The sequence below is a fragment of the Macrotis lagotis genome, chromosome 1, assembly GCF_037893015.1.
Source record: "Macrotis lagotis isolate mMagLag1 chromosome 1, bilby.v1.9.chrom.fasta, whole genome shotgun sequence".
Classification (NCBI taxonomy): domain Eukaryota; kingdom Metazoa; phylum Chordata; class Mammalia; order Peramelemorphia; family Peramelidae; genus Macrotis; species Macrotis lagotis.
Window position 1 is genome coordinate 372233341 of NC_133658.1, and position 24329 is coordinate 372257669.

The window sequence follows — 24329 nt, forward strand, 5'->3', positions numbered from 1 at the left end:
AAATTGAAATTTGTAAAGGCATAAGATAAAAGTAAACTAATGTTTGATCCTAAAGTCATTAAGGAAACACTGCTGATTATTGTGTAGAGAAGTAACCTGGTCAGACATGATCTTTAGGAAAATTCTTTTGGTAACTCTGGGATGGGAAAGGACTGGAGGTGGGAAGACCAATTAGGATATAGTTGCAGTAATCCAAGGGAGAGGAAATGAGAACCTAGACATGAGAAATGTAGAAACAATGAGATTTGGCACCTGATTAAGTGTGTGGGATGAGGAAAGATCACAAAGTCAAAGATTCTGTGGAGATTGTAGTCCTAGGGTACTAGAAGAATAGTAGTACCACAAAAATAGATTTAGTATAGAGTGCTTTAAAGTTTGCAGTGAACTTTGCACATATTATTTTGAACCTCAGAGCAATTCTGTGATATTGGGGCTATTATCTCTATTTTGCAAATGAAGAAACCAAGACTCAGAGGGTAAGGAATTTCTCTGGATCACACAATTGAAAAGTGTCTAGGCCAAGATTCAAACTCAGGTCTTCCTGACTGTAATCTAGGACTCTATTCATTCTACTCTACTGTCTCTCTTAACATGGAGTAGTTGCTTACCCTTAGAGAGTTTACTGTCTAATGGAAAGATAAGGCAAAAGTGTAAAAAAGACAGGTAATTTCTTTTGTTTTTCATGACTACACATCTATAATTTATATCAAATTGCCTTCTCAATGAAGGGGAAGGGAGGGAGAGAATTTGAAACTCAAAATATTAAAAAATAAATGTTGAAGATTGGTTTTTACTTGTAATTGGGGAAAAATAAATATGAATTTTTAAAAAAATTACAATAAGTTAAAAAAAAGACAACTAATTTCAAACAGTATATTTCTGGGGCCAAATCAGTGGCATGGACAATAAGGGATGTGGTAGATCTGTGGAGGGAAAGGTCTCAGAGAACTGTGACTATTTTCATACAGCTAGAGTTGTACATACAGTTAATTGTATATGACTTCCAACCCAAAGGGGACATCATTAAGAGATCAGTTACCTAACGAGGTGATCTACAAGGGATTCAAAATTCAACTCTAGAAAGCTTTTTATGATTGACCCTATCTTCCTTTAAGTCTACCTTTACTCATTAAATCTCTCTGCTTCAACATTACCCTCTTCCAGCCAATACTGAAAGCTCCTCTTTATCCTTCCTGATTCATAGGCCTGAATCTCACCAAAGTGGCAACTAGAGCAGGGAGAGTAGGATCCAGGGAGCCCCAAGCTTAAAAATCTTTATAGCACTTCTTTCTTTTGTTCTCATTTCACTCATTATATTTCTTAAGCAGTAAAATTCTTAGGCCCAATCCACCCAGACAGCTGTGTAGAAGGCAAGTAATGACTTTTAGCCCTGCAGGCTCATTTGGCTAATTAATCTCAAAACAGCAGAACTACAGAGTTAATGTATGGGTGACAGCATATGAGTCTGAAGAGAAATGAGTCTGAAGGGAAAAAATAGAACCGAACTGAAATTTAAAAAAAAAAAAGGTGTATTGGAAATGTGATTTGAGTGGGGACACTGAAATAAGAGAGAGCCCTCTAAATTCTAAGCTCCCTAATCTTAAAGTGAGAGCAATTACGAGGTAGATAAGATGCCAGGCCTAGAGTTAAGAAGACTGGAGTTCAGATGCTACCTCAGACACTTAATAGCTGTGTACCCTGGGCAAGTCACTTAACCCATTTGTCTCAGAATGGGCCAGAGAAGGAAATGGCAAACGATTCCAGTATCTTTTCTAAGAAATCCCCAAATGGGGTCAGACATGACTGAAATGACTCAAGAACAACAAAATCCTAAAAGGATAAAATGTCTTCCATTTGGACAAAACATTAGTATTTAAAGCCTGAAGGAACCTTAGAAGTTATTTTATTCCCTTCATTTACTTACCAGCTGTGTAATTATTGGCAAGTCATTTAACACCTCTGGGCCTCTCTTTCCTTATCTGCAAAGTGAACAAAATTCCTACTGCACAGGGGTTTTGTGAGGATACAATAAGATCATGAATGCAAGCACTTTATAAACCCAATACTCTCTAAAAATTAGTTATTACTGTTATTGCTGCCCAAGATCATGGCAGGTAATGAGAGGTAGAGCCAGGGAATCCAAACCTATCAGTTTCTCATCCCGGAACAGTATTCTCCCTCCTCATTATTTACAGTGTCATCACTTTATATCTATCCCTTCCCATTAATCTCCCTCAGAGATTCTGTCACTGCCACTCTGATCTTCTTATTTGGCAAATGCGATATCAAAAGAATTATGGGTTTTTTAAGCCAGATGGCCTGGGCTGGCCTCTGCTGCTTACCACCTGTGACCTCAGACAAAGCCTTTTCCCTTTGTTTTCTCCTCTGCAAAATGGACATGATGATCTTAGATCCCTCCTAACTCTAAACTGATGATCTTAGATGAATGAAGAACCCCAGTAATATTCAGAATTCACAACAAAGAGGGATGGTAGAGGTACCTCACAGATGAGTTCTACCTTGACCAGGAAGAGGTAGATGAAGGCCAAAGAAATGGGAAGTTTCACTGCATATAATCTGAGGAACTGTGACTTAAAAACAATGTTAGTAGAAGACTGAATCCTGGAAGACAACTGTCACAAATGCAAACTTAAAGCAACCTCCTCTGTTAACTTGGGAGGCACTAATATGCCTACAGTGAAGGCCTTGAAACCAGACAGAAAATTAAAACCTCTTTCCATAGCTGTCGGGGACCAAAATGTTAATCACTTTAACATGTGAAAAGCTACTCTCTCCTGACATTCCCTTCTAATTAATACGAGTAAGGAATTTCAAGTTGCTTTTGCCAAACCTAGAAATCCCATGGAATGGATATGAAAAATAGAATAAATAAAATGAAATTGCTAGACATACCCTTTTACCTCAGAGATTTTATTAATAGCGTGAAAACACCTCATATTTTTGACTTTGTATGATGAAAACATATGAGATCATGGAGCTCTGAAGGCAGATTTGGCAGCTGTTCCCTATCTTCTTGGACTGGAAAAGGAGTATCGATTGACTTTTTGAGCCCTCTCCAAGAATAAGTCATTCTGTACATAAATCAGGGTTAGTATATCAGACATGGATAAGGTATTTCATTTAAACCAGGGTTGTTTAGGTCTGATTTCAGATGTCTGTATCTGGGATATATCGGGGACACATGGGCAATCTCTAGTTCAATTTTTTTATGGTCCCTACATCTAAGACTTTTTTTTTAATATATATAAACTTCTTTCTATTCTGTTTTCTTTGACATCAATTAAAGTAGGCCCTTAATTGTTTTGTAATTTGTTTTTTAAATGGGAGGGAGGCAGAGCAATTCTTAATGTAGTAATTTTGAACTTACATTCTTATAGCTGCCTCAGGGTCCAAAAAAGTTAAATCAACCAATAATCATTAAACACCTACTGGTATGCTAGACAATAATGTTTGTCCTTCATTCTTTTTTCTTTCTTTTTTTTTAAGGCTTTTGCAAGGCAAATAGGTTTAAGTGGCTTGCCCAAGGCCACACAGCTAGGTAATTATTAAGTGTCTGAGCGGGTTTGAACTCAGGTGCTCCTGAATCCAGGGCCGGTGCTCTATCTACTGCGCCACCTAGCTGCCCGTGTCCTTCATTCGTGAAGAATGTCATGACATCAGGGAAGTGATGCCAGGACATGCACATGAATTGGATTTGAGTGAGGGGCTGCTGTGCTAAGTCACCAGTCTCACTCCCACCCCCCACAATCATTTGAGTCCCATGGCCAGATATAACCTTGGGATGATTGGAGATGACCCTGGAAGTGATGGAATCAGGGTTAAGTGACTTGTCCAAGGTTACACAGCTAGTAAGTTTTAAGTATCTGGGGTCATATTGGAACTGAAGTCCTCCTGACTCCAGGACCGGTGCTCCATTACTGTACCACCTGTGCAAGGTACCAGAGAATACAAAAAGAGACAAAATACAGTCCTTAACCTCAATGAGTTTATAATCTAAAGAGGAAAAACAGATGCAAACAAATATATATATATATATATATATATATATATATATATATATACACATATATATGTATATATATAAACAAATTATATGCAAGATAAGTAATATAATTAACTGAAAGCATTTGTCATTTGTTCAGGTCACACAGTCAATATATATGCAAGAAACAGAGCTTTAATCCAGGTCTTTGCAAGCTTGAAAGTAGCTTTCTCACCGTATTAGTTATGGAAGACACCCAAGTCATCAGATACTCTTGTACCTCAAGGGCTTGGAAGAAAGGAGATATAGAATTGAATAAGCTGCTTAGTGGAGCTCTGCCAAAAATGAAGCTGCTCCTTCAGATGGGGGGGGGGGAGTAGGGTCTAGCAGAAAGCTCATTGCATATTTTCTAGCAGTATTTGTCACTAGGGAAAGGGGTCTAAAAAAAAGACCCCTTCCCCCTCCTAGCACATACACAATACAGGGAGACTATTGCAGTGATCTGCATAAATATGAAGATATGGAGATGTTCATCCGACATCTAAGATGTGGATCCAAGGTTATTCAATAGGGATCAGGAAGGACAATGAGATTAATGGAGTAGCTGGTGATTGACTGACTTCCAAAGGTTACTGAAGGAGTTTTTTGAGGTTCTAAGGTTTGTGTTTCTGCTTCTGCTAAGTACCTCTTGTGAACCTCTGCTTAAAGTGAAGGTTGGTGTCCCTCCTAGAAGAAAAGATTAAGGGGGCTCAAGGAATGCCTTTCCAAATTATCAGGGAGAATGAAATGTTCCTTTTAAAAAATATATATTTATTTATTTTTCAAACTATATGCCAAGATGGTTTTCCACAATCATTTTTTGTAAGGCTTTAAGTTTCAGATTTTTCTCCCTCCTTTCCTTTCCCCTCCCTCTTTCAGAGAGCAGTCTAATATAAGTTATACATGTATAACTGTGTTAAATGTATTTCCATGGTAATCATGTTGTGAAAATGTTCCTTTGTCAAAAAACTAAAGGAAGAAGAGCTTTAATGCGAATGCAAAGGAGAAAGAGCATCTGAAGAGGGAGAGGGAAAAATCTTGATTGATGACAAGTTTAAAGAATAAAAAAAATTAGTTCAGAGAGGAGAAAGTGGGGAGAATCACTAAACACTTGGCTAAGTAACCAATGTAACTAAGGAACCAATGAGTCTCTTCCCAGAGAAAAAGGGGTTAGAACCTCTGAGGAGCAAGAAAATTGCTTGTCTTTCAGATGTGAAGCTATAGATCCCACATCCAATATGTGGAAACAAGGCCATTCAATAGGGATCAGAAGAAGATGAGATTAATAGGGTAACTGGTGATTGACTGACTTCTGTGGTTACTGAAGAAATTGAGGACTTAATATTAACTTCCAAAGGGGCTGTGGTCATCCCTTAGTCAATAAAGATTTTTTTTACTGTCTGCTTTGCTAAGGGGGATACAAAAAGAAGCAGTCCCTGCCCTGAAAGAACTCACAATCTAAAACAAGCACACAAATTTTATATATAGGAAAAAAATAATGAAGAGAAAAAAACTAGGAATAAGAGGGAAGATAAAGCGTTCCTGCAGAAGATAGAATTTTAGTTTGGACTTGAAGGAACCCAGGGAGGCTGTAGGCAGAGATGAGGAGAGAAAACATTCCATGAAGGACAATCAGAGAATATGTTCAGAGCTAGAGTTGGACTGTTTATTCATAGAACATTTAGAAGGCCAGTGTCACTGGACTGAAGATGTGAGAAGACTGGAAGAATAGGAGAGGGACTAGGTTATCAAGGGTTTTGTCTGCTAACAGAATTATGTATTTGATTCTAAAAGTAATGGGAAGCCATTGGAGTTTATTGAGTAAGGAATTTATTTGATTGAACTGGCACTTTAGGAAAAATCACTCTGGAAGTTGATTGGAAGATGGGTTAGAGTGGGGGAAAGTCTTGAGTTGGGCAGGTCTGTCGATTGCTACTTCAGTAGACCCCCATGTAAGATGATGAGGGACTATACTGGAGTGGTGGTTGTCAGAGGAGATAAGATATATTTGAGAAATGTTGCAATGTGAAATGGACAACTCTTGGCAAGAGATTGAATTTGGGGAATGCAGGGAATGGTGGTGAGAGAAAAAGGAGTCAGGGATGATACCTGGGTTGAAAACCTGAGGCACTGGATGGGATGCCCTTGGCAATAATAAGAAAGGGAGGAGGCAGACAAGATTGGGGATGGGGGGTCAGCAGCAAATGAAATCTGTTTTAGAATTGTTGAGTTCAAGATGTTTATTCATGGGTATTCAGTTTGAGATTTCAGAAAGGCAGTTGGAGATAGAGGTCTATAGAATGCTTAAAGCAAGATAGATAGATTTGAGAAGATTAAGCCAAAGAAAATGATGAAATCGCCAAGTGAAGTGGTATAGAGAAGAGGGCACAGGACAGACCCCTGAGGGACACCTATTGTTAGAAGGTGGGATTTTAGAAAGGGATCTTGAAAAGGAATGGTCACATGGATAGGGGAGAACAAGGAGAAAGTATCCTGAAAACTAGGGAGAAGAGAATTTCAAGAAGAGAGTGATTACTATGTCCAGAACACTGAATTCAGCAACTAAGAGGTCATTGTTAACTTTAGAGAGAGCAGTTGCAGCCAAATTATGAAGTCAAAGGTCTTCCTGAAATGTATCAGGGTTGAGTTAGAGAACCTCCCAAAACTTCAGATTGAATAACTATTGCCCATATATGGTGATTTAAATGGACACGAATTAGAACTGCCAAAAAAAATCTTGTAGGCAGTGAATTCTTGGGAAAGAAACACTCAGAAAGGGCCATAGGTGGTAGTTAATCACCACTGTCATTTAAAGACAGGGGCTTTACCTATGGTAAGTAAACAGTTGGTGAAAAAGTTGGCATATGAATGATGCCCATAGAGCTCTTTTGAGTCAGCTATACCACTACTAACACCCCCCCCAAAGAGATCAAAGAAAGAAAAAAAGGACCTATATGTAAAAATAAGTGTTTACTTTAAAAAATGATATAGATGGTTACAGAGAAACATAGGAAACTTGCATGAACTCAAGCAAGGTAAAGTAAGGAGATCCAGGAGGAATAATTTATAAAATAACAGCAGTATCTAAGAAAAACACCTTTGAAAGACACAACACAGTGACGAAACACAATTCCATTATGTTGTAAGCTTCTTGAGTGCAGAGGCTGTCTTTTGCTTCGTTTTGTGTGCCATGGAAAGTTCTTAATAAATATTTATTGATTGATTGAATTCCAGAAAAATAATGAAACAGGTTACTTATCTCCTAATAGAGAGGTGATACACTCAGAGTACAGATTTTTTTTTTTTGTTTGGACATGACAAATGCTGGAATTTGTTTCTCTTGACTATACATGTTGGCTACTAGGGTTTTGTTTTATTGTTTTATCTTTGGGAGGGAGAAGTTAGGGAAGATGGATCTGAAAATAAAATAAAATTTAATTTTAAAAAAAGTTGGTATCTGAGAAGACATTTTCTATACCATAGCTTAAAAGAAGATGGCAGACTTTTGGCCAGGGCTGCAGTGCCCATAAAAAAGAGTGTTAAAATATTTATTTTCGAGTTTGAAAATCTTAAAAATCAAATCTAAAGTTTTCAACTGAATAGGAAAAGGGAGGGCAAAAATCACAAACATGTATTAACAAAGTTAGATAACAGAGAATAATGCATTATAGAGGAGTTTCAGAAGAAGATATGCCTAGAAATCCAGAGGATATAACATTTGAGAGAGAAGCCTGCAATAAAACTGATGACCTCAGATATCTATACAGACATACTTTGGAGATATCTCAGGTTTGGTTCCAAACCACTGCAATTAAAAAAAAAATCCACAATAAATCACATCACATGAATTTTTTGGTTTCCAAATTTTTTGGTTTGCAGTTGTGCAATAGTATTCTGTCTTTAAAAATGTACAAAAATTAAAAATACTTTAGTGCTAAAAAAATGCTAACCATAATGTGCAAATCTTCAGTGAGCTGTAATTTTTTTGCTGGTGGATAAGTGATAGCTGCTTACTTCTCAGGGTAGTGGTTGGTGAAGGTTGGGGTGGCTGTGACAATTTCTTAAAATAAGACAAAAAAGTTTGTGGCATTGATTAATTCTTCCTTTCACTTAAACACTTAGAAGCCATTGTGGGGTTGTTAAATGGCCTAATTTCCTAATTGTTGTATCTCATTGAATAGGGAGGCCCAAAGAAAGGGAGAAAGATGGGTAAAAGCTAATTGGTGGAACATAAATAACATTTATTGATTAAACTCATTCATCTTATGTGGGCTTGGTTTTGGTGCCCCAAAACAATTACAATACTCATAATCAAGATCATGTATCACAGATCACCTTAATAGATATGAGTAATGAAAAAGTTTGAAATATTGTGATAATTACCAAAATGTGACACAGAGGCGTGATATGAGTATAGCCGTTGGGAAAATGGTTCTGACAGACTTGCTTGATAAGGGATACCACAAACTCATTTTGTAAAAAATCTAACATATGAGAAACACTGTTAAGTGAAGTAAAGGCAGCATGCCTGTATAGAAATGCACAATGTATGAGAAATAAGCAGTGTGAACTTAGAGATACTAAAGTTAGGAAGCGAATTTGACCTCATAGGTGTTATTGCGACTTTGTGGGGCCCATGACAATATTTTTGGCACTGGATGGTATGGGTTAGTCAAAAAAACAATGTCCTTCTGGGTATAGGGAGGCAGGGGCAGGAGGGAATGTAGAGTAGCATTGTACATCAAGAGGATATAGTGCTCAGAGGAGACTTAGAAAACAAGATAGAGTAGGGGGGAGATAAAGATCAAAGAAGCAGTAACAGGAAAGACTTTGTTATCACAGTATATTAGTGTGTTCCTTGAAAGAAAGAAGAAATAGGTAAGTCCAGGAAGCAAATCATGAGCATGGCACAAACAACATAGAAGTGATAAGAGGACTTGAGTTATCTAGATACCTGCTGGAGCTTTCATTAAAGCTCTGCCAAATGCAAGATAACTAACCATTTCTTGGTTTGCTTTCCTTATAATTTCAACCTTCAGAAGGTGAAGAGAGCAATGAAGGGATTGGACATTCTGGCAGGACTTTATTTTCTATAGCTTAAAGAGCCTAGTTTTAAAAGTATAAATGATGGAAATCTTACGGACAAGTGACTGCTACATTTTAGAATTTGTGATAGAAAAAGAAAGGAAAATTGAATCAAATGTGATATGCATCTAGATTTTTTTGAAATTCAGGAAGAAGGCAGGAGCATTCTCTGGCATAAAATTCTGTAGAGGAATTCAAGCATAGGATTCAGGGTGGGGGGTCTTAAGGATGAAATTCTAAAGATAGAAAGTATAAAGGGAAACTTTCTAGAGACCAATGGAGATGCTCAGAGAATCCATGAAATAATTAAGGTTTTTAAAAGATAGAGAGTAGATAGAAGCAAGGAAATTCAATAAAGACTGAATACCAAAAAATGGTAAGACCTTTGGAGCACTAAAGTCTAGAATGTTCTGAGAACTGTAGAGAAACACTAAAAACAACCCCCCAAAAAACTATTTAGGATTTTTAAAAAACCTGTATTTGGAACAAAAATGATGATCAATAGAAAAGAGTAGAATAAGAGAATGAAATAGATTATTGAGAGAAGGCAAAACTGCTCAAGTCTTAATTTGCTTGTTCTGCTTTTGAAAAAGAGAATAATAATTGTACTAGAAACAACAGATCAAAAATGAATAAATGGGGGCAGCTAGGTGGTGCAGTGGATGGAGCACTGGCCCTGAAAACAGGAGGACCTGAGTTCAAATCCAGCCTCAGCTGTGTGACCTTGGGCAAGTCACTTAATCCCATTGCCTTGCAAAAAAAATAGAACAAAAAAATGAATAAATAGGAAGCTGAAACCAAAAATACATAAAGAGATAATAAGAGAATACCTAATTAATCTTGAGTTTAAGTGACTAGTTCAATATGTTACATATAAGGAAAATTATTTTTTTAAATAGTAGATATTGCTGAACTTCTGTCAGAAATCTTTGAACACAATTACAAAGTAAAGTGAGTACAGCAGAACCAAGAAAACAACATTGTAAAAATAAATAACTGAAAGATTTAAAAACTTTGATAAGTAGAATGAACAGTCATGATTTTGGAGATCTAGAGAATCAAAGATAAAGAATACTGCTTATATCTTATCAAAAGAGTGACAGACTAGCTATGCAGAATTAGACATATGAGACGTAAATTTTTGCACATGTCCAATTTGAGAATTTTTTTATTTGCTATGAATATTTGTTAAGACATTTTTGTGTTTCTTGTGTTTCTTTTTTCTTTTCTAGTAGGTAGGAATAGGGGAGATAGAAGAAAGAGAAAATGAGTACTTGTTAATTTTTTTAAGTTTAACTTTTTAAAAAAAATGAAAGATTATGGCAAATGGGAGATACATTACAGGACTAAAAAAAAAGTCTCGATTTTCAAAAAAGGTAAAGGAAGTGGTGTGTACAGTCTATAGGTTAGCAAAATTGACTTTGATTCCTGATAAAATTCAAGAACATATTGTTCAAAGAGTAATTAGTGAACCCCTAGAAAAGGAAGCAATAATCAGAGAGTTGGCATGGTTTTGATAAGAACAGGTCTATTCCAGAGTGGCTGAATTCTTTTTCTATCTAGTATCCCTAAAATTGGTCAGTTGGGGATGTGGGAGACATGATTTACTAGGATTGAGGAAAGCATTTGAAAAAAAATTTCCTCATATTTCCTTGGAAAATAGGATACACAGGGGCTAGATGGTTGCACAGGTAGGTGAATCTAGAGTTGGTTGAATGACTGGACCTGAGGGAATGTAATGTCAGCTTGGTTATCTCTAGGCTTTATCTTAGTCTTTGACACTGTGCAACTGTGTAAGTATCTGAAGCAAGATTTGAATTTGTCTTCCCATTCAAATCCTATATTCTGTACCTTAAAGTATTATTCATGCCACTGAATCAGACCACAAAAGTATTTTTTTTTCTTTTTAGTCCTGGATACATTTTAGGGAGGGTGTTGATAAATTAGAGGGTTTCCAGACAGGGACAGTCAACTAGGTGGTACAGTGAATAGGGTGCAGAACCTAGAGTCAGGAAGATTCATCTTCATGATTCAAATCTGACCTCAGACACTTAGTAGCTGTGTGACCCTGAACAAGTCACTTGAGTTTGTTTGCCTCAGTCTCCTCATCTGTAAAATGAGTTGGAGAAGGAAATGGCCATTCACACTAATATCTTTGGCAAGAACACCCCAAATGGGGTCACAAATAGTCAAAAAAGACTGAAATGAATGAACACCAAAGGCAGTCAAGAAAGTGAAGGGTTTCAATTTCATGCTATATGAAATTCGTTAAAAAAAAGAACTGAAAATGTTTAGGATAGAAAAGAAGAAGAACAGAAATGATAGCTATCTTCAAGTATTCAAAAGGCTATCATTTGAAAGAATAATTAGATTTGTTTTCTTTGGAAGAGCTAGGGGCCATAGGTAGGAGTTAAAAAGAGATTTCCGCTCTATATAAGAAAAAGTTTACTGTGAATTAGACCTGTCTAAAAATGGAATGGATCTGGATTGGTTGGTAGACGGTTTCCTCTTCCTTAATAGTATTTAGACAGAGGTTGGATCGCTAATTCATGAGTTCTTGTTGAGATGTAAGGTAGATTAGATAGATGGTCACAGAATGCCCTTCTATCATTGAAAGTGTGGTTCCCCATCAAAGTCTCACCTTTGTAGAGAATACTTATTTTTCTGAAGAGCTTTTGCATCAGTTGTCTCATTTAATCTTTACATATAGTAGGGCCGATCCTTCAGACAAGTCCTCTGTCACATTATCATGATGTGGAGATAAATCTTGGGATTTGAAAGGGATGTCTATAAAGCACAAGTCAGGGCAAGTTTTACAAAAACAGAAAGTCTTTGAATCTGTGATGGATCATCGGCAGTAAGTGTCCAGGGACCAGCCTAATTTGGAGAGGCTCTTCCCCAGGTTAGCCACAGACTGGGGGACTTTTCAATCATAGCAACTCTTGAAAACTATCAACTAAGTCATTGAGGGATTTCAAACTCCATGGGTAAAAAAGAGCATCCAATCCAACAAAATTAAAGATCCTTGAAATATTATAGTACAATTTAGGGTAACATTTTCTTTTTTTTCTTAAAGATTAGGGAATGGCAGGGAAAGGTCAAGAAATGTATAATATTGGAGCTAAAAAGGACTCCAACTATTGTCTAGGTTCATATCTTATTTACAAATGAGAAAAATGAATTTCAGAGAAAGTGATACAAGTTGCACAAGGTTGCACAGTGTGCCAGGGCTAGAAACCCAGTTCCTCTCTCTCCTAACTTGGTGTTTTTACAGTATACATGTACTCCCTGAAGTCATCATTTTTTGTGTATAGGCAACCATAGGTCAGTAGAAGCTCTATAGACAGTATATATTCCACATGGGTGCCTTTAATCAAGCAAACAACAAGGGTTTATTAATCTACAACATGCCACTCTACTAGATGATGAGTCTAGAAATACAAGGAATGAAAAAGAATTCCTCTCTGTTTGCAATATGTTTACTTTCTACTGGAGGGGTTAAGAGGGACATATAAAAACACAAAATTTATATAAATTAAACATACACAAAGTAGACTAAATATGAGGTAGTTTGGGAGGGAAGGCACTAACATTTGGAAGGGAGAACCAGGGAAAGCTTCTTGCAGAACATGAGGCTTGAGCTTCATCTTGAAGGAAAAACTCAGTACCAAAAAGGGAGAGGTAAGGAGGTAGTGCCTTTCAGGAATAGGGAGATGACCAGTACAGAGATGAAAAATGGAGGATCATGAATGAGGAGCTGAGAGAATACTAGTTTGGCTGAATTAGAGTGCAGAAAGGGGGAATAAAGGCCAATGAGGCTGAATTTCAGGTTAGAACCAGGTTGTAAAGGATTTTAAAAACTAAATTGTAGAGTTGATACTCATTTTTGCCTAGAGGCATTAGAAAGCCACTGGGGTTTTGTCCAAAAGAACTCTTCTAGGAATTGGCCAAAGAGGTAAATCCCAGCTCTTCTATTTACTGATCTCTAATGTTCATATTAATTCTAAAATTATGATTATATGATCCTTTAGCTAAAAAAATTCTAATTCAAAATCTGCTTTCTCTCCCCAGAGATTGATTCTGTCTTGGGAATGCGCTCCCTCCTTCCCCTTTACCTCTTGCTTAGAACCACTTAATTTATATAAAACCTTTCCTCATCTATTGTCTCTTTACCCCATCCCCACTCCCAGTCACTAGAGTACTTTCTCCCTAAAATAGCTTTTTAAAATACAAGCTATTTATGTGAATTTTGCAAAAAATTATATATGTTCATGTCTTATTCCCCATTTAAAATATAAGCTCACTGAGAACAGGGATTGCCTTTTTTTCTTCTTGTCCCTGGCTCTTACATTGTGCTTGATTCAGAGAAATACTTACAATGGTATACAATGGAAAGAACCCTGGGTTTGGAGTCAAAAAATCTGAACTTGAATCCTGATTCTATCATTTAATCCTTATAGGACCTTGGACAAATCACTTAACCTATTTGTGCCTTCATTTCCCTACCTACTGCAGGGATTGGACTATATCAGAGGTGTCAAATTCCCTGTCAGATCAAAATGTAATTGGAAAATGTTTAACAAAATAAAAGATACAGTACAACAAAAGCTAATGTTAATTTGTCATTTTGTAAGTCAATAAGGGCCCATGGGAATTCATTTCTATTTGAATTTAGTATCACTGGACTGAATGATATCCAAGGTCCATTGCTATCTCTGTATCTATGATTCAGTGATTTATTAACTTATAATCTTTCAGTGATAATTCCTGAAAAGTCAGGACAGAGCTGATAGCGAGAACTAGAGAATATATTCAATAGAAATAATATAATGTGAGTCAAGAGACCTGGATTTGCATCCCTGACTATTCTGGTCATTAGTTTGCTCATTTGTAAATTAAGAAGTTTAGACTTAATGATCTTTCCTTGTAAGCAGTCTAAGAAATCATCTCCCCTCAGCCCCAGGGAGGACTTGGGAATTTAAGTCAAAACAAACAAACAACTCAATATCTGGTGCTTTTAAGATGGCACTACAATTGTGTGTGGGGGAGTGCTAATTGGAGAGACCCCACAACCTAGTACAAATCTCCACTTTTCACCATGGCTCATGGCAAACTAAGCTGCTTGGGAATGATAGGAGAGTCATTGAATTGTCTATAATAGGGCTCCCAAATGGGAGAAGGGGTCTTTCATTTCCTTTTTCTGGGATATTAATGCAGATGGGAACATTTAGCTATATTAATGTACATTGTTAATGCTAACCAGATTATTCAATAGACTGTTAGCTTTTTGAGGACAAGGACTAATTCATTTTTATCTTTGGATCCCCACTGGCTAATATAGTGCCTACCACTTAATAGATGTAATAAATACTTCTCAAATAAATTACTGAATGAATATGTTAAGGCAAACTGACTATAGGGACTTAAGGAGAAAAGTGGAAAGCTAAAAAAAAGGGTAAAAGGAAAATAAGAAGGTAGAAAGGAAAGAAACAGGACAGAGAAAAAGAAATAGGGGGAAAAAACCCTAGATTGGACATGCCCTAGTTGTTCAGTGCCTACCCAGCATTTTGTTATGCTTTTTAGTACAGTTTTCCATTCACTTTTAGTATACAATTCATTGTGAATTTGTCGAGAATAACAACAGACTAACATTAATTTATTTTAAAGTGTGCAAAATACATGTTTACTCATTTGATTTTTGAAAGGATGATTCACCTAGTTTTAACCACCCTTCCTCTCTTTTTCCTCCTTCTTTCTTCCTTTCTCTCCCCTTCCCCCATTTTTCCCTTACACACACTCAAAGTAGGCCACCTACCAGTTCAGCCATCTGTCAGACCACCCCCTAGAGAATACTGTATATGCAAAAATACAGTGGTTAACCTCCCTCCTTTTTCCACTGTGGATACCACTTCTATCCTCAAAGTCAAAAAATGGTCAAAAGGAAGTGAGGAAACTCAGGACATCTGGACATTACAATGAAATCCTCATGAGAATCACGAAGTACTGATTAGGAAACAGCACACCAGTGTTTTGTGAAATAATATTAGTCCAGCCTTTAGTATTTTTATTAGAAGAAATCTGGCCTGTCAGTAATTTTGACTGACTCTTCTTGCTTCAGTAAAAGAAGTTCACATTATTCCCTAATCTCATCTATCTATTTCTTTATCTCCAGGGAGATGATAGGAGGTTCTCTTGTTATTAAAGTTTTACTGTTACATCACCTAAAGGTGGTAAGAACTCTGCTGTAGCTAAGAAAAAGATGGGGAGAAGCTGAGAAAACAAACAAGGGAGGTGACTAGAAACAAAAGAAAGCTTCTATTGGCCCGATGCTGCTCTTGGCTTCCACCACTGCCTGAGTCCTTTTCCACAGACCAAAGCAGGAGCCCAGGGCTGCAGTGGGGAAAGTTTTAGCTCCTCATGCAGAACAGGAGCAGGCTAGAAGCAAAGTCCTAGCCTAAGCCAGGCAGCACCCTCTTCCATTTTGGCCATCCCAAGGATCTAAGACCACCCTTTGCTTGGACACTTGTATTATAAGTAGGCAGAGTGCTCCTTAGGTAATATGAAAAGGAGAGGAAGATGTCTGTCTGATTGCCTTGCCTGGTTTTCCCTGGAAGTTGGTGTTAGATATCCAGAATCATGGAGTCATGGAATGTTTGAACTGAGAGAGACCTTAGATATAATCTAGTCCAGTCCCCTCATTATAAAGATGAGAAAAGGCACAGAGACAACAGGTGACTTGACCATTATCACAAGATAATTTAGGGGTAGAGCCAGGACCCAGAATCAAACCAAAGAAATAGTATAGGGGGCACAACTAATGTGCTTGCCCTCTATCAGTCACAAAGCATTTATTATTAAGTGTTTTCTGTGTGACAGACACTGGGCTAAGCCCTAAGGATACAAAGAAAGAAAAAATATTTTCTGCCCTTAAGGAACTCACATTCCAATGAGGAAAAGAACTTGTAAATAGGTAGGTTCGTTCAAGATGAATACAAAGTAGGGGGCAGCTAGGGAGTGTGGTAGATAGAGCATGGCCCTGAAGTCAGGAGTACCTGAGTTCAAATCCAGCCTCTGACACTTAATAATTACCTAGCTATGTGGTCTTGGGCAAGTCACTTAATCCCATTTACCTGCAAAAACCTAAAAAAAAGAAAAAAAAGATGTATACAGAATAGAGGAAAGCCAACAGTAGCTAAGGATGGTGGCAGGGATAGGGGGAAAAGCTTCCCTTAGAAGATGGAATTTGAGCTAAGACGAGTCAATTCCTCCTTGTTTAAAGCCCAATTCAGTTGCTACTTTCTCCATCTGTTCTGATTCTCCATACTTCCCATCTCATTTTCCAGTTGTAACACTTTTGTTTTATAACTCTGTTGCACTTTAAGTTACTTGTCTAACATTGTTTCATATATGGATCTTCTCCTCCTTCTAAACTGAGTTCCATGAAACCAAGAATCACCTTTTATCTGAATTTTTATATCCCTACCCTGGAGCATAACCTAATATCTTTTTTATGTTATGGTATTTTATATTTTCCAATTATATTACATAATGTCTTTTATAAAATGGGCACTTAATTTTGGTTGAATTAACTTCTTTTTCTTTTTTCTTCTTCTATATTTCTCCACTGTAGGTAGTATAATGGTATGAGGGAGATAATGCTAGATTTGTAGTCACAAAGTGTGGGATTGAATCCTGGGTGTACCACTTTTTACTTAGGCCTCTGGGCCTTGGTTTCCTCACCTGTAAAACAAGAAGATTGGAATCAATTTCCTCTTAAATCTTTTTCAACTCTATGAATTTATGTATGACCTATTCATTCTTGGGGATACCTTGACCCCAACATAGTGATGATATTTTGGTCCTTTTTAAGAAGCAAGGACAACAACCAACTTATTTCACCTATTCTTCCATCTCATAATGCAACTCATTCCTTCCTTTTTTTTCACTCTTCTCACCTCATCCTTTTCATGTCACTTATGCTTCTTTTTCTCTTTATTTTATTTTTTTCTCTCTCTTATCAAGGGTTCTTGTTTTTGTGCCTTGCACCCTTTTGGCAAATTGGCAGTTTTCTCAAAATAATGCATAAACTAAAAACATAGGATTACCAAAAAAATCAATTATATTGAAATAAAAATCCAAAGCCAGGAAGATCTTAATCATATGTATTCTTGACATGAATCTAATAACTACAATAGTTGTTTTGTTTTTTGTTTTTAGAGACAATTGGAGTTAAGTGACTTGCACAGAGTCACACAATTAGTATCTGAGTTAAGATTTCAACTCAGGTCCTTCTGACTCCAGAACTGGTCCTCTATTTACTGAGCCACCTACCTGCAATTTTGAAGTAATGATAAAAAACAAATAATATTTTGTGATAGTTGCACAAATATAATGTGATGTGGAAATGTGATTTCCAATTCCACCATTATGACTAATTGTTTAACTGTGAGATCCCCCATTCAATTGTGAGCTCTGTGAGAACAAAGACCACCTTTTGCCTCTCTTTGTATTTTCAGCACTTACCATGGTGTCTGGCACATAAGAAATACTTGTTGATAAACTAATACTATGACTTGTTGCCTACATTCATAATTAAAAAAAAAATAATAATTTCTTTTAGAGGTTACTGAAACTAGGAACCCAGCAAAACTAAAGATGTAATTTTTATTCCATCCAGATTTCCAAACCCTTCTGAAATATATTCAGGGACTCCCAGTTTAAGAATTCCTGCTCTTTGTAATCTTTAAGCCAAAGGATGGGTTTCTACCTGGTCTTGAAATCACTTCTAGGCCTCCATTGTTACTTGCCTGTAAGTCCCCTTCTAAAGGATTGATTGTTAGTCATTATGAGTAGGGACAACTCAAAAAAGATAGGAATAAAGCATATTATTTTAAATATGAAGGGTGGAAATAATAATCCTCATATTATTAGCAGTATTTTCTATTATGACCCTTACCCAATTCCAAGGCTTGAGATGTGTTCAGCCTGCAAATACATTTGGTCTTATTGCCTCTGAAGACAATTAAAAGAAAAATCAAGAGGTGGAATAGAGATATCAGTGAGGAAACTACAGAAAGAGAGTAGAGATTTTTAAAGAACGATCATCAGTCCCTAGGAGTTCTTGAGGCCAAAACTATTTTTATAATAATCCTAAAATATTATTTTCCTATTAAAATACTCTTTTAAATCACACATCTCTATGAAATCAGATTTTCTCTATATTCTTAAAGCAAAAAAAATGTATTTTTGTTATAATTAGGAAATGACTATAGATTATTCAAACCACTGGGGGGGAGGGGATCAGATAGAGATTATCCCTAAATCTCACATGATTCTCAGAATGTCCAAAGTAGGTGACTTTTCATAAAAACATGAATGTAGAAAGCTGGATTTGGTTCCAGTGTAACAATTAGGACAGCTTTCATAGTTCTGAACTATTCGTACAGAACATTGAAATTTATAAACAACAATCCAGCAATGCAAAATGTAATCAAAATCTTTTTCCATTTATGGGAATCTGATTTTTTGTGGTGGTGGTTTTATTTTGTTTGTTTTAATCTTTGATTCTTTTTCTTTTTTTTTTATGATTCTTTAATTCCTCTTTATAGTCCCAGAGGCTATTTGGGAAATAGGTAGCTACATCTGTGTTTTGTGGGATTGATACCAGGGAAATCACTCAAGAGATCAGCTTTGGAATCTTTACTAGGAGAGCTTAAGGGTAAGGAAATCTATCTTGGTCTGGCACGGGGGAGGGATGAAGTTGTTTCAGTAAAGTCCTGATGATGTCCAAAGTATCTTTAAAAGATTAGCTTGAGCTTTTAGGGGAAAGCCATTACAGTACCTTGCCTCTCTCCTTTCTTCATTTACCTGAAACCAAAACAAAGAAAAAGCATCTCTCAAAGTAGTGAAATTTTCTTAACCAAAGAGATTTTCATTCCTTGCTTTAAGTTTTAGGAAACTGAGGAAATAATGGGACAAGGTACCAATTCCTAAATTTCTTAGTGTTATAGAATCCTATTATTTATTTGGTTTCCCAATACCTCCCTAAAGGAGGTATTTCTATCCATCTAAAAATTTTACTAAAATCTACTAAAAATTCAATTCAGATGTCTCATCATAAGATGACGACCCTGGATATACCAACTTAAACATAAATCTTACCAAATTGAAAAGCCTCTCAGTAAAAACCCTGGAATAAACAAGATGTATGTTTTCTGAGGACTTGCTTTGCTAAGACCAGAGTGTTAAGAGTGGAACAGTATATTTAACTTGTAGTCAGAGGAGCTATGTGACTGGTCACTTAACCTCTAAGCTTCTGTTTGCTCATCTGGAAAGTGAGGGCTTGAAGTTAGATGGCCTTATAAAGTTTATTTCATTTGTAAATCTGCTATCCTATAACAACAGGATAATTATTTCTTTCTAATAATAGTAATTCTTTAAAATTATCAACTAAAGTCTTGCATCTGCCTCCTTGGAGGAAGTCATAGGCCATCTCTTTGCTTTACCCTAATTGGTTCTTTATTTCATTCTGTATAACTGCTTTTCCAAACCTTCTTATCCCTATTCTAGTCTGCCAGTAAATCTTAGAGCCTCATATTCTACTGAGAAAATAGGCCATTGGCTTTGAACTCTCTCTTTCCTTGCACCCTGAATCTCAAAGCTCTTTTACATTATCTCTCATTCTATTCTTTCCTCTGGTCTGCTGAAGAGATTATCCTTTTCCTGAACAAAGCCAACTTCTCTTTTTTGTGTCCTTGGACCTATTTTCACTAAAGAAATTCCTCCTCCCAAATCATGTTCTTTGTCTAAACTTCAGTTTCTCCATTTGCTGGCTCATTCCCTACTGCCTTCAACCATGCCCTTGTCTTCCTCTTAAAAAAACAAAACAAAACAAAACAGTCACTTGACCCTACCGTGCTCTCATGGTTGCAGCTACAGCACTTCTTCCTTTCACAGCCTAGCTCATAGAGAAAGTGGGTCACACTCATTTCAGACTCATTGTATCTGCTTTGTCTAGTTTCACTAAATCCTCAGTTCTTTGGGTTCTAGCTTTTAGGCTCATCACTTAATTGAAATTTCTATCTCCAAAGATAAGAAGGATGTCCTAATTGCCAAAAACAATGACTTTGTCTCTTTTCTCATCCTTCTGGACCTCTCCAGCACACTTTCCTCCTGGATATCCCTTCTTCCTAGATTTTTGTGATACTTCTTTCTCTGGGTTCTCTTCCTTTAGTCTCCTTATTTTTATCCTCATCTATTTATCACCCTTGTATTGTTACTGTACCCTAAGTCTCTGCCCCACTCCCCTTCTTTCCATGCACTCTTTTATTAGTTCCCCTGGGTCCCATGATCATGATTCAAAACCCTTCCATCCCACTAAGCTTTAATTCCACATCATTAGGTAGAACATTTTGAACTGGATTCCCTATAAACATTTCAGATTTAGTGACCAAATTGTAAATCTCCCCCCAACCTACCCCCCTTTCCATACTTCCCTATTTTATTATGACACTACAGCCCTTCAGTCGCCTAGTTACCTTGCTTTTATAACTAGATGTCTTGTTTTCCCAACTGGACTATGAATTTTTGAGGGTAGGAACCATATTTTATACTTAACTTGCATCTTCTACAACATTTAACATAGTATATTGAACATAGTACGCAGAAAATTATCTTTTATTTTCATCTATATCTATATGTGTGTGGGGGAGTGTTCAGGGAGGACTAGTACCTCTGATGTGAGCACTGCTGACATCTTTTCAGAATTGCTTTCTACCAGCTTTTATCCAACTCTCACTTATGATTCCAAGAAGTTGTAGCATACACAGCAAGAGACTGTAGAGCATTTAGAGCTCAATCTAACACCAAAGATGTGAAGATCATCCACTGCACCCCAGGCCATAGCCAGTCATCTGGGCTTTGTCTTGCCACTGGACTCTGATGACTCTGGAAGACTGATGACTATGTGCAACTCTGCCTTACTTAAATCTAAATAAATTAAAATTAAAAAACATTGCCCATACCTTTTTATCATTTTTATCTATGTCAAAGTCTCATAGCTACAGGCAAGTGATGAAGCAGCAGACACAGATAACTGGGAGCTGTAGTCACAACCCTCCCCAAAGGCAGCCCAGGCCATGGGGTCATCTCACTGAAAGCAACTATGCAATGCTGAGGTATCTGAGCAGCCTATTATGGCTCACATTGCTCATCTCCTGTTGTGAGGAAAGGGCACCATTTCTATCCCTTCCTACCTTGGCAGGCCAGAATCCCATCCTGTGATTGAAACACAAAAAAAATACACATAAACTTTTGTGAAATTGATATCACTCACTGGTACACGGAATGGGTACACAATTATGGACATGGGAGACACTGGCATGCCCATATCAGAGGGGGCACTGTGTTCTCTGAGCAAAGAAGAAGTGTAGAACCTCAAAAGAAGTATGAAGTAAATAAATATAGAGACATCTCCCTCCCAAATATTCTCATGGACTATCTGTGCCTGATGTGGTAGTGCCTTCTGAGCTTGTATTACTTGATCAGCCATAATCTGGCACACTGTACCTTGATCCCACCATAGTGATGTCATTTTGGTCTTCTTTGAGACTTAAGGACACCAACGAACCATGCTCACGCGCGTGCGTGTGTGTGTGTGTGTGTGTGTGTGTGTGTGTGTGTGTGTGTAAAGTGGGGCAGAATAGGATATCTATGAATTTTAAAGCCTTCATGTCTTGACCTTCTTTCCAATCTCATTGTAAATCACTCCTCCTTCTGCTCTCTTTGATTCAATCAAACAGTCCTTCTTTCTGTTCCTTATGGCATTCATCTCCTACCTCCACATCTTTGCATTGTAGGTCCCTTTGTGTGTGGAATGTCCTTTCTACTTATCCCCAACTTGAAAATCCCTCCCTTCCTTCAGGATGCATCATTAAATGCCATCATTTTAACTGGTGCCTTTTTTAATATCCCACTGACCCTCTCTCTCTCTAATTGTCTTGTATTTAACCTCCCTGTATTTATTTGTATTAATTCTCTTTATATTTATTCTGGAGATACCAATACATGTACTTAATGCCCCTCCCCCACCTTCTTTAGACCATAAGATCATCAAAAGTAGGTATTATTACATTCTTTCTGTTTATTTCTCTAGCACCTATCATAGTGACAGGAACTTAATAAATATTTTTTGGATGAACCGATTTTATTTACTTCTTTCTTTTGTTCTTACAGGTCTATATCATCAAAGTCACTTGGTCCAGTGGTTCCACTGAAGCCATTTATCGACGGTACAGCAAATTCTTTGACCTACAGGTAAAAGATCCTAACATCTCAGCAGTTGGCATCTCTCTAGCACTAATTCTAAAAGTGGGGTCGCCAGGAGGGAACTGTTTCTGTGGAGTTTTTTCCACATGCTACATGTTGTTCTCTCCTTTGGAATCTGGGCTCTCTACCAGAAATATCAGAGGAGTTTCATTTTCTTGGGCTTTTAAAATGTACTCTTTATTTCTAAATCTTCCTTGATGGTAGAGAACATTAAAATATCGCTTTTGCAACATTAAACATTTTAATTGTCAAAATAGAAACACATACCAACCAATTGGTGTGAGTCAGTGTGAATATTCAAAATTGTGGATCATTCAGATAGCAACTCTACGACTTACAAATCATTAGAGCATCACATATTTAGATCTGAAAAGGTCCCCAGAGATCATTCAGTCTAACACTTCATACTACAGATAAACCAGTGAAGTCTCCCCTTCCCAAAGGTCATGCAGGTAGTAAGCAGTGGGGCAGCATTACAACTTAGATCATCTGACTCTAAATCCAGTGGAATTCTTTGAATTTCTATTTAAATATGAATCATAGAAGCCTGTTAGCTCAGGAGGTATTAGTATCATATATTTATTATTATTATTATTATTATTATTCAGTAAGCATTAACCAAGTACCAGTTTTGAGGGAGAAGCAGTAGCATTTGGGGGAATCAGGAAGGGGGGCCTGATAAATGAGCAGAATTTGAAGGACACTAAGAAGTCTAAGAGGTAAAGTTAGGAGGACAGCATTCCAGGCATGAGTGACAACCCATACAAAAGCATCAGAGGAAGAATATGGCATATTATATATGAGGCAAAACAAGTTTTCCAACTGGGCAGGACCAAAAAGTGAGTGAACAATATCAGTGAAGCCAAGGTCATGGGTTTAATTCCCAATGGAGGCCATTTAGTTCTTAAGAGAAATAAATTCCAAACTCCATGATCATAGATTAAATCCATGAAACCAAAGAGCTATTTTGCAATTGCACACCCTGTGACACAAGAAGTAATAGAGAGAGAATGTTTCTGAAGTCAGTGTAAAAGCCAACCTGAGTACTAGTAAAAACCACTTAAGTGGGGCACGTGTCTTTCTGAGGGTGGGTCCTTAGCATCGTTTACCTATAATGAAACACAACATAAATGAAAATGGGTGACCTTCTGGGAATTCATAATGCTTTTTTTAAACAAAATAATGAAGTCATTTGCTGACTCAGGACGAGTTGAAGGACTGTTTAGAGTTCTTCTGTGTTCTGTAAACACAGTCCAGGGTGAAGATGAACTACATCAGCTTTCTTTTCCTCTAACCTTACTGGTTTTCTGGCGCACACTTTTCCATGTTGAAGAATGTAACTGAGAACTCTGGTTTTAAAAGGCTTACTTTTTTGCTAGACCAGCATTTTCCTGAGGAAGGAGAAATAAAGAGAGCACTTTTAACTCAAGGTTATATACTTGCTTAACTCTATCAATTAGAAGTTAGAAGCCAGATCTCCCCCAGTGCAATCCACAGTAATAAGAAGTTTACTCTACCATAAATAGCCTCAGACTTCCATATCTTAAAAAACTTTTTAAAAGGTATAGCTTGCAACATGTTCTAAAGATTAACAGATGGACTGTTGGACCTAAGAAGGCATGGAATTCCAAAGGCGTCGGCTCATCATGGAAAATGCGTTTGCCTCCAGCTCCCCAAAGTGTAAATCTGGAAATGGTTAGTGGAAATGCACCAGCTGATCTTAGCTGCTGCTAGGGAGCAGAGAGAAGGAGTTGATCCCTAAGGCAATGAATCCCAATTCTTTTGTAGGTGTGATATTAAGATGTTACTATATTTTGCGAGATTCCTTCCCTTCCTACTCTCTCTTCCTAAGAGAAATGTCTAACACATATATTTT

General features: G+C 37.1%; 1 protein-coding gene across 1 annotated transcript in view; it reads left to right on the plus strand.

Annotated features, from left to right (window-relative positions):
• Positions 1 to 24329, plus strand: part of SH3PXD2B (SH3 and PX domains 2B) — a 125764-nt gene that overhangs the window by 29247 nt on the left and 72188 nt on the right. The window contains exon 2 of the mRNA XM_074212409.1: positions 22361 to 22441. Coding sequence (XP_074068510.1) covers positions 22361 to 22441 — 81 coding nt within the window. The remainder of the gene's footprint in view (positions 1 to 22360; positions 22442 to 24329) is intronic.